Source organism: Mercurialis annua, linkage group LG1-X (assembly GCF_937616625.2).
Source record: "Mercurialis annua linkage group LG1-X, ddMerAnnu1.2, whole genome shotgun sequence".
In the NCBI taxonomy this organism is placed as follows: domain Eukaryota; kingdom Viridiplantae; phylum Streptophyta; class Magnoliopsida; order Malpighiales; family Euphorbiaceae; genus Mercurialis; species Mercurialis annua.
Window position 1 is genome coordinate 2,639,187 of NC_065570.1, and position 10,896 is coordinate 2,650,082.

The 10,896-nt window shown below is 34.2% G+C and overlaps 2 protein-coding genes across 3 annotated transcripts; both read left to right on the forward strand.

Moving 5' to 3' along the window:
* Nucleotides 1–3,955: 3,955 nt before the first annotated feature.
* LOC126662869 (endonuclease 4-like) lies at nucleotides 3,956–8,419 on the forward strand. Of its 2 annotated transcripts, XM_050356381.2 has the most exons (10): nucleotides 3,956–4,370; nucleotides 4,747–4,921; nucleotides 5,045–5,155; nucleotides 5,248–5,303; nucleotides 5,884–5,967; nucleotides 6,192–6,284; nucleotides 6,660–6,727; nucleotides 7,106–7,179; nucleotides 7,892–7,942; nucleotides 8,344–8,419. In XM_050356381.2, exons 1-10 carry the CDS (start codon nucleotides 4,254–4,256, stop codon nucleotides 8,358–8,360), a joined length of 846 nt encoding a protein of 281 aa, XP_050212338.1. In that variant the 5' UTR covers nucleotides 3,956–4,253; the 3' UTR covers nucleotides 8,361–8,419. The 2 variants fall into 2 exon arrangements, with proteins under 2 accessions (XP_050212338.1, XP_050212337.1); XM_050356380.2 differs by lacking the exon at nucleotides 8,344–8,419 and having other exon boundaries at nucleotides 3,957–4,370; nucleotides 7,892–8,203.
* On the forward strand, nucleotides 8,285–10,873 carry LOC126662858 (endonuclease 1). The gene is made up of 8 exons (XM_050356378.1): nucleotides 8,285–8,419; nucleotides 9,062–9,242; nucleotides 9,434–9,526; nucleotides 9,600–9,739; nucleotides 9,816–9,911; nucleotides 10,109–10,173; nucleotides 10,383–10,456; nucleotides 10,567–10,873. The coding sequence occupies exons 1-8, from the start codon at nucleotides 8,285–8,287 to the stop codon at nucleotides 10,692–10,694; spliced, it is 912 nt and encodes a 303-aa protein (XP_050212335.1). The 3' UTR covers nucleotides 10,695–10,873.
* Nucleotides 10,874–10,896: the final 23 nt, after the last annotated feature.

Below are 10,896 nucleotides of genomic sequence, written 5' to 3' on the forward strand. Positions count from 1 at the left end.
AGGTAAGTACGTCATTAAGATGAAATTGGCACGTCGTGACCATTCACATATAAAGGAAACGAGTAGCAACCCTATGGCTACTAAGAATGAAATGATGAAACGAGAAAACATTAGATTATGATTAGTGACAACTAGGTGGCAATGATGTAAGGAATATGACATCAAGAATACGTCCAAGAACCATTCTATCTCGGAAAAGATAACAGATGAGACGAAGGTACCAGTAAGAGAATTCTCAACGATTTAACAGCAAGCAACTATCAAGAGTTGAATAGACAATCGATTAGCAACAAGTATGAAGTTATAGCTGTGCATGGAAAACTAAAGTTAAATAAAAGGAAAAGCTGTGATCAAAACGTATTAATGGACGTCAAGGAAACTGTAAGGATAAGTTAAGATCCCAACAAAATTTATGAAAATTCGAGGACGAATTTTTATAAGGGGGGAAGAATGTAATAACCCAAAATACTTAATTAGCTAATTGGACCACGTGTCCAGTTTTGATTCGCCAGAATGGTGATATCAGAAGAATTTCTGAAAAAAGATAAAGTAAATAAGTTTCAAGTAGGTCGGTTTTGAGAAATTAACTATGAGAAAATTTAAGGTTATATTTCAATTCTAAATTTAGAATTGGAATTGAAAGGAAAAATGTCAAGAAAAGTCCAAAATAAAGTACAGGGACCAAAGTGGTAATTTAGCCACATTGTGTAGGAAATAGAAATATTGAATTTTGACGGGAAAGTATTAATATCGGGTTTCGTATTATTTATTGGATATAAATAATACGTATAAGTTATAATAAAAGGATTTATCGATTTAGTTATGGACTAAATCGTATAAAAGAAAAGTTTAAACGATAAATGGTAAGAAACAAAAAGGACAAGGACTAAAATGGCACTTTAGCCAAATGATATAAGAAAGAAAGATATGAATCAGAGAGGGAGCAGAAGGATCGAGAGAAATGGAGGAAAATATCGACGATACCGTCGTTTCGCCGCCGTTTCGCCGTTCGACGTCCGATTCGGGTGATTTTCGCGGCGATTTCTTCAGAATCGAAGCCTCTATCAACCCTAAGCATCAAATCAAGGTAATAGGTCGGTTTTTAGCTTGAAAATGATGAGTTTAAGGGCTGTTTTGAGTTAGGATTTTGTTTGGATTGAATTTGACGTTTTTGAAGTTATTATAGCGTTTTAATGAAAACCGAGATGCGGGTTTTGTATAGTTGGATGTATAGAACTTCGGGATAGCTGAAAAGCCCCGGAAAACGACTTTCCGGGGGGCTGTCATGAGTGTGCGTTCGCACACATTGAGTGTGCGTTCGCACACTCCCTAAGTTTTAGGGTGTGCGTTCGCACACTCACTGTGTGCGTTCGCGCACTACCCTAAACTTGGCAGATTCAAAATCCCAACGGTCAGTTTATAGATTTGCCTCTTAGGAACGCGTCTGTCAAATTTCAGCTCGATCCGACGGTTCAATTGGGAGAGATCGTCGTTTTACTAAACAGTGTCAGTGTGCAGGCAGCACCTGCGCACTGTCCTGAAAACTCCTTAAAACTTCATCGAAATGAAACTAAACCTTAAAATTTAAAAGCATTATACGTATAGGAATACGAGATTCACGTCTAATCATTAAACATTAATTATTTATCAGACGTGTCAGAGCAGAGAGGTCAGTAGACGTGGGATAGCAAGGGCATATCATTTCATCGACCATATTTGTGATTGGATTGCGGTCACTGTGAGTTGCTCTTTACTTTCGTGTATTATACATATAAAGTTATTTTATATTGATATGTATACTGTTTTTACGCATCGCATGTTAGATGATTTGATTAAATATTATATGTTTCTATCAAATGTATATACGAGAACTAGTATGCGATCCGAAGAAACTAGCTACCTATTGGGTGTCAATAGGCTGTGTGATCACCAGTATCGAGTCAGTCTAGTATGTTTGCATTGAGAAATGACTTGACACAGCTGGGAGCTGTTGATGAATATGATATTTACGATTGGGTTATGATTTCGATACGCAGAGTGAACTCGGCTACGGTGTAGCCTGGAAGTCCCCGTATCGAGTGGCTGGGCCACCAGCGAGTTGGACTCGCAATTGATATTTACGATTGGGTTGAATGATATATGATTATTCGAGAGATGTGTCACATGCTAGGATATTAGTTTCACACGGATCGAATACATGTTTATATGTTTTATATTATTGTTTTCTTGAGATGCGATGCTATGTTTTTAAATTAATACCGTTAGTAAAATGCAACCTCACTCAGTATTTTCCCAAATACTGACCCCTCACCTTTGATGTTTTCAGGTACTTAGTATGTGGACCTAGCTAGAGGCCAATTTTGAAGTCCAGAAGTCAGTTGTATATGTTTAGTATCTGACTTCTGTGAATGCTGCAGTAGTGGTCCCGCGTTGACAGAGTCGTAGCCTAGACAGCAGTACACATTGAGTGTACATATTACTTGCTGTCCAGTTTAGATGTTTTGTAGGCTACGTGTTTTATATGTGGTGCATGGCACTAGGTGCCAGTGATATGTTGGATACACTAACTGATGTATATAATACCGCGAGGCCAGTTCGTACGAGGTACGGTAACTAGAGCCCGCGAGGATAACAGAACAGTTAGTGTAAATGTTTGTGTATACATGTTATGTATACTTGCTTCTGTTGCTTTATGTTATTTGTTTATTATTTGCGAAAAATTAATAGTGATTTAAGGCTTGCTACGGGTTCCGGAGCTACCACTCCCGTTCCCTAGCGCCGGTTGCGGCTTAATATTTTGGGTCGTGACAGCCAGGCTGTGCCTAGGCCCTACCTCAAACTTCTTCAAAAACAAATTATCTCTAAAATAATTTAATTTGTTTACTAATTTTTAAAAAAATACCTTATCCGAAATTTATAAAAAGACCTAATATTTTAAAAACCTTTGATCTTTTAATATTTTTTAATACTATCCTAACATTAAAAACTGGTCAATTTTATTCTAATTCACATTTTTTTCATTATAATTGTACCCTTAGCATTAAATTGACCTTTTTTCATTTGAAAAAAGTTTTTCAAATTGATTTTTATATTAAACTGACCTTTTTGAAGAATTTTTTTTAAATAAAAAATGTACAATTTAATGCTTAAGAGTACAATTGAAACGCGAAAATGTGAAAAAGGGTAAAATTAATCAGTTTTCAACGTCGGGATAGGATTGAAAAGGTCGGGTATTCTTAAAGTATTAGGCCTTATAAAAATATATTTTAATGTATATTTTTCATAGCATGATATTTTAATTTTTTTTTCAATTAAAATGTGTCCTACCTCAAATTACGGTCTACCTTCGTCACTGTATTAAATTAAATATGTAAAATGCAAAACCTAATAAATAGTGTAAAACTTCGGAAATGACTAGATAAATAAGATTGTGAAAATACATGAGCCTCTAGATGGATATGGCAGTAAATAATCATTAAATATGGCTAAACTCATTTTAATGTTTGTTTCACTTGTTTCTTGATATAATTTTTTTTATATTTAAATAATTTTTTAACTATTTATTTTATACAAACGTGGTATTTTTAGACACAAAACACCATTGTTACATGCAATTAAAACGACAATCTTTTTCTTTTGCAGTTTCATCCATAAAAAGATCATATCTATTATTGTATACAATTAAAAATCAAATGAAATAAAAGCTAATAGTGTAGGGACTTTACTTGAGATTAGCCTTAACATTATGACATGATCCAATCCTTTCAATTCATGCATAAAACCAGCAAATTAATGTCATTTTCTGTTTGGCAAAAAAGAAAATGTCATTTTCTGAAAGCTAAATCCTTTTTTCTCCTCATTTTAATGCCAACGCCTCGTCGTTTATTTATTTAGTGTACTTAATAGTTAATACAATGGCACAATCGTATTGGTTAAATTTGTGAAAAAGTTAGAACTTTGCATCCACTAATTATAATCCTCTTAATCTTTCTGCACTCAGCAGTAAACAAATTTATCAACTTTAAGGAGATTTCTAACTGGGTCCATGCGTAATTCATGAACCCAATCCATCACAACTTAGGAAAAATTCATGCTTTATTTATGTCTAGATTAAGAATTTTAAATGGGTAGGTAAGTTAGTTACAGAGGAGCCCTTTAAAATATGCAGTAAAGTTAGTTTTTTTTAATGATCATCTCAGAATTTTTGCTTGTAATCAGTAAAGATTGTCAATTTATTGATTGATTTAATAGAAATGGGTAAAGGGTATAGGCTGTTGTGGATTGGGAGGATACTTGTTATACTTCAATTAGTTACTGGAATTCTAGGTTGGGGAAAAGAAGGTCACTATGCTACTTGCAAAATAGCAGAGGTAACATTTTTAACTTTTTTTAGTTTGGTTTATAATTGCTCAATTTACAATGAGAAAGATTTTGTCTTTCATGAGAATCTATGTAGCACGGACACGGATACGGAAGCCAGACACTTAGATATGAACATAACAAAACGTTGTTATTTTAAGATTTTCTATGTTAAAAATGAAGTTTTATGTCCGAAACGCCAAGTTTCCGACATGTTTTGGAAATGTTGATTGACTGAAGTGTTGGTGCTGCTTAGATGAGAATCAATTAAGTAGGATTGCTACATTTATGAATCTTAAACTCTTAGTTACTTGGTAATAGTGGTTACTTTGTTAAATGTTTGAAGTTATTATGAGGATGTCTAGTTAAAGTTTGATCCTTTATTAGGGATATTTAACTGAAGAAGCACTAGCTGCAGTCAAGGAATTGCTTCCTGCTTCTGCTGAAGGAGACTTTGCTTCGGTTTGCCCTTGGGCCGATGAGGTTCGGTTTCACTATTATTGGAGTAGGGCTTTACACTTTGTTGATACACAAGATTTCAAGTGTAATTATGAATATTGCAGTAAGTTTGCCTTGCTCGGATCATGTATGATCCTAATCGAAGTGATTCACAGTTAAAGAGCTGTGCTTATCTTTTAAAAGCAGCCTTTGTTTTTTTTTATGATACTTTTGAGCTTCCTTATAGGGGACTGTCATGACTCTGGTGGACATAAAGATAGATGCGTAACTGCCGCAATTCTCAACTACACAAACCAACTTACATCAGCTTATCAAAACTCCAATCTAGGGTTTAATTGTAAGCAGTAAGCACTACTATATTATTGAAATTTAAAGCAGATGATGTCTTTAACTGTGTCTAATGTGGGGACTTTCTGATGTTGATTGCAGACAATTTAACAGAGGCACTTATGTTCTTAGCTCATTTCATTGGGGATGTACATCAGGTCTGTTTCTTTATCTGAAACCTTGGATCTCTGAAGCAACATGTAGGATGAAATTATGCAAAACTTTAAGTAGCAGAATAACTGAAATATTATGGCAAAAAGAGCGGCACTTTAAGAAGTTAAAGACTGAATCTCTGAATAATACCTGCCTTGTGAAAATGAAGTAATATATACCTGAAAGCCATAATTTTTGGTGCATCCTGGCCTTACTTTGGACTCTTATTTATTTAGTTTGCTTATACATATGATCTATGTTGCATGAAGTCTTTTCGACTTCTATGTTTTGGCGTTTCCTTTCTGTTTACAGAAATGCTTTTGAAATTCTAAAACTCTATATTTATAACATATTCTTATAAAAATATCGTTTCTCCGTATTTTTCCGGCATTTTCCATTTCAACGTCTCCGTTTCCATGCTACATAGCATATGATAGATATTCCATGTTTTACATTATGCATGTCACAATTCTTTTTATGGTGCATATCTTTGATCCTTAAGTTATAGCCATACAACATTACAACTGCTCTCAACTCTCACTTGCGGAGTCACCTGATTCCTTAGCTTGTTTTTTTTATTGACAGCCCCTTCATGTTGGCTTCGTTGGAGATATGGGAGGAAACAGGATAATCCTCCGCTGGTATCGACGGAAGAGTAATCTTCACCATGTAAGCTTTTTCATCCCATAATAAAACATGGTACATTAGTTACTTGTACCCTTGTGTCATCAATCCACTTAAATTGGATGTGGATATGCAAGATTGAAGTAAAGTGAAAATCTCATGGTTATATCATTAAGCAATAAGTTTTACTCTGGAATTTGTTTGCTCATCAGCTCCTAATTTTTTTTTATCAATTTGCCATCAGTTCCAACACTAGTGTTGTATTCCAGGTATGGGATGACATGATTATTGATTCAGCCCTGAAGAAATTCTATGGCTCACATCTTGCTACCATGATACAGGCCATTCAGCATAACATGACGGTCTGCTTTTCTTTCTATTTATTGCATCTGTTGTTAATGTGAGGATTGCATGTTTTAGTAAGGTAACTATCGTGGGCTGTATATAATCTCTACAAACTTTACATTGTTCGAGAAGTATCTATTGGTATACTATAAGGAAAGGTGATGGAATAGTATACTTAATTAGTATATAGTTACAGTCTGCAATGTCTATCAAATGAAACTAATTGATGCATTTGATTCTGTTAAAAATTGCTAATAAATGTTTATGATTTTTTTTTTGAATAATAAGCTTAATTTGGTTTGGAGCCTGTTCCTTTACCATTTTCTTTGTATAACATACAGCTTTTTATCGTTGTGCTTGATTTTTCATTGGTTTGATCTTACTGTTATTAGGAAGGTTGGTACAATCAACTAGCAGAGTGGGAATACTGTCAAAATAACAGCACAGTTTGTCCGGACCTGTAAGTTTATGCTCATTATTCTTGTGTCTTCGCATCTAAGAGATTATACTTAATGGTTGAACGATTTGACATATAGAAAAGTACAGCAACGGAAAAAGGGCATGAAATTATAGTGTGTTTCTTCTGCTTAAGTAAAATCTATGTATGGAATAACGTTTAATTGATTTCATTTCATATGCTATGTCAAAATAATTTTCGTAAATTTTGAAACTGTTAGTAGAAAAAGATGCATCATTGCTCACACATGCAGATTTATTGGTTGTTTGCTTGAGATCCAATTTTCTATTTGAATATAAAGATAGCAATTTGATTTCAGATATTAACAAGGAATAGGAAAATTTTAGACATGATTTTGTTTTCCACCGTCAAATCGTGCAGGTATGCTTCTGAAAGCATTAGCCTAGCTTGCAAGTTTGCCTACAAGAATGCCACGCCTGGAAGTACTCTGGAAGGTATTTTTTTTTTCAGAATTAATGACAATTGAATTGTAAATCGCGTTCAAGCAACCCAATAAATCCATTTTATCCAATCATAGTCAGACAGAACACATCATTTGTGCAGACATATTCTGATCGAAATTATTTATTTTCTAGTAATCCAATAATCCAATTGATCGGCCAATGTCATTGTATCTTATATTCAGAACAATATATTGGATTCAATGCAAATAAAATCATAAACTATAGTGTATTTTGCATTTCTAATGCGAATTTTATTCTTTGCAATCGAAAAATGAACTTTCATATTTTGCAATTTGAATCACTGTCTGAATTTTCCATCAAGTGGTACCTTTCAATTTCGGTTCCGACGTTCCATCTCAGCATCAATTGATCAAATTTTCAATTGATGATTTGAGTTACACGAAAAAAGTTCGTGTCTAAATTGCAAAAATTAAAAACACTATAATCCATGATTTTTATTTACATATAACACCATTATATTATAGGTTTTTAAACCGACCTTCTTAAGCAACTTCAGCCACGCACATGGCCAGCTCAATTGCAAATATAAAATCACCATGATTCTGCATGCTGAGAGGTGCTGGTCTACCAAAATCGTCGTTTGCTTCATCAAGAATCTTTTTAGCCTATTGCCCGGAAAAAAATTAAAAAAAACACTTCCCGTTTCGTGTAGTTCTCTAATTCTTTGAATGCTGTGATGCAGATAATTACTTTCTTTCTCGATTGCCTATTGTGGAAAAAAGGCTTGCTCAAGGTGGCATTCGCTTAGCTGCTACTCTTAACCGCATTTTTTCTTCTCGAAGCAAAATCGCTCAAGCATGAAAGATTAATTGTATATATTGGAAGGATGACTTGTTGACTTCATTGCATAATATTGCTTAGAAGCCTTATCTTATCCCTGGAATATGCTCTTTAAATGGGAATTTAATACTTGCACTCAATGAGAACCTGTTGCTTGTAGAATACTTGTTATATTAAAAAACTTTTGATGTCTATATATCAACTAATTTCTTAAGGTGGGCTCAGTTTATATTTCATTTTGTTTGTCATATTTTGGTAAAGAAATTCAAATAGTGAAAAAAAAGAATATTTGAGAATGGATGCGATCGGAGGTTTTTATAGACGGTCGCGGTTTACATTGTTACTGTTTTTCAGTTTGGCCATCATTCTAGCGCCTGGAGCTCTTGGCTGGAGCAAGGAGGGTCACATAATAACATGTCGGATTGCACAGGTAATATATAAGATGTAGGGGTGTACAAAAATCGAACCAAACAGAACCAAATCGACAAATTTTGTTCGGTTCAGTTTGAAATTATAAACAAAATTTGGTTTTCGTTTCGGTTTTAGACATTAAAAATTTAGTTAAGTTATAATGTAAATCGAACCGAACTGAAACCCAAACAAACCGACCGGTTCGGTTTGGATTTTTTTAATTTCTCAAAATCTTAGTTCGGTTCGATTTTGAAAAATAAATTTATTGTTTCGATTGGTTCGGTTCATTTTGAACATAATGCACACCTCAAATATGATGTTTCTCTTCCTACTTATGAAGCAAATTGGAACCAAAAAAACAATGAACCAACCAAGAGGTCTTATGAAATTTTAATTTCTGTTATCACTAATAATTCCTATCTATATATCACGCAAACATTGAAACCGGGAATGCCAAAACAGAAAAATGATGTATTTTAAGGTTATAAATACCGAGTTTCGGAGTTTCACAAGTGTTCTCAAAAATGGAAACAAAATGTCAAGATACAGGACTCGGAAAGTTTTCGTGCAACATAGGTTTCTGTTGATGAATCTAATCCTTTTCTCTGCCTTGTAAAACCAGTCTAAGGAGTAAGCCTTATGTAATTTGCTTTATCAACAGAACCTTTTAGGAGCTGAAGCAGCACATGCTGTAGAACAGTTGCTGCCTCATAATCTTAATGGGGACTTATCAGCTCTATGCACATGGCCGGACCAAATCAGGCACTGGTATAAGTACAGGTGGACAAGCACTCTACACTATATTGATACCCCAGACAAAGCCTGCACATTTGATTATTCAAGTAAGACTACTACAAGCCTGTAATGCTATATATTGACCATTGCGGTTTTCTGCTATTCATTTGTTGTGTTGTAGGAAAACTTCTCGAATTGTATATTTCCGCGTTTCTGTTTCTTAAACACACTTCAGAAACTCCAAAACGCTATAGTTCATATGTGTAACTTGAGTTTGTTTTGTATTGTATTGCATTAGGGGACTGTGAAAGTGATCGGTGTGTGTCTGGTGCTATTCAGAATTTTACGTCACAGCTTCTGCACTACAAGGAAGGATCAACAGATCGTCGATGTAAGTCATAAGAACCATGAAGTTATGCTACTTCTTTGATTTCATCTGCTAACTCAGAGTCTTAAATTTGCAGATAATCTGACAGAAGCATTGCTGTTCTTGTCTCACTTCATGGGAGATATTCATCAGCCACTGCATGTTGGATTCACCAGCGACGAAGGTGGAAACACAATCGATTTGCGTTGGTTCAGGCGCAAATCTAATCTTCATCATGTAAGCATATATATAAAGAATCAAGAGTATAATATTTTTCCTAAATGGTTTGTGAGAAATTGTTTGTTTAATACAGGTATGGGATAGCGATATAATTACAACAGCTTTAAAAGATTACTATGAAAACGACATGGACCTGCTTCAACAATCTATAGAGGGTAACTTCACAGATGTAAGTAATTTTTGATGGCATAACCTATTTCCGAGTCTCTGCACTTCTCTTTGACATTGAATCCCTTTATTTTTATTTTTATTTTTAGAGAACGAGTCCTGCTCTTTTCTTTTTGGTTAATGTCAAAAAAAATAGAAGTGCAGGGACGGACATGGATTACTTAGTGTGATCTGATTCCTGTTACTATGATAAAACAGGGAATTTGGTATGACGACGTATCAACATGGAAAGATTGTGACGATCTCTTGGCATGTCCGAACAAGTGAGTTCTTTTGTGAGATGTTATGTTGCACGGAAAGTTATTGATTCTTATGTTTCAGCATTTTGTTTCGTTTTCCAAAAAGACTTATGAAGCTCTCGTACTATACATTTATAATCTATTCTTATAATAAAATACAATTTTACCATTTTCTGTTTCGACATTTCCATTTTCGTGCAACATAATACACAAGATGTTTGTTTGTTACATAGGTATGCTGTAGAGGGCATAAGCTTAGCTTGTAAATGGGGTTACAACGGAGTAAAAGAAGGCGATACTCTTTCAGGTACTACATTATATGTTGAAGTGGCATCACTAGTTCACCGGTCAATCATTTCCGATAGCTAAAAATGTTTAATTATAGTACTGATAATGGATTTATGTGATTATAAATAGATGATTACTTCAATTCAAGAATGACAATTGTGATGAAACGCATTGCTCAAGGGGGTGTTCGTTTAGCTATGTTCTTAAACCATATATTTGGTGATTCTGAAGAAGGAAATACAGCATCAGCAACATAAGTTATGGTTCAATTAATCTTTTTAGAGAAATTTGATTTCGGTTAGGTTCAGTTCGGTTCGGATAATCATCATCAATTGTTCATTTCCTTAAATATGTAATATGTTCAACACTCACTTTCGTAGTTGTATAAATGTAGAATGTGCAGAATCTGATTTAATGACAATCTTCTATTTCTTTCTTTCTCTCTTTACTTCACTTTAG

Coding starts and splice junctions, on each gene's coding strand:
- LOC126662869 (XM_050356380.2), top strand. CDS start 4,254: ATGGGTAAAGGGTATAGGCTGTTGTGGATTGGGAGGATACTTGTTATA. Junction 4,922..5,044: donor GTGTAATTATGAATATTGCA/GTAAGTTTGCCT, acceptor GCTTCCTTATAG/GGGACTGTCATGACTCTGGT. Junction 6,285..6,659: donor CCATTCAGCATAACATGACG/GTCTGCTTTTCT, acceptor TACTGTTATTAG/GAAGGTTGGTACAATCAACT.
- LOC126662858 (XM_050356378.1), top strand. CDS start 8,285: ATGGATGCGATCGGAGGTTTTTATAGACGGTCGCGGTTTACATTGTTA. Junction 8,420..9,061: donor TAACATGTCGGATTGCACAG/GTAATATATAAG, acceptor CTTTATCAACAG/AACCTTTTAGGAGCTGAAGC. Junction 10,174..10,382: donor CTCTTGGCATGTCCGAACAA/GTGAGTTCTTTT, acceptor TTTGTTACATAG/GTATGCTGTAGAGGGCATAA.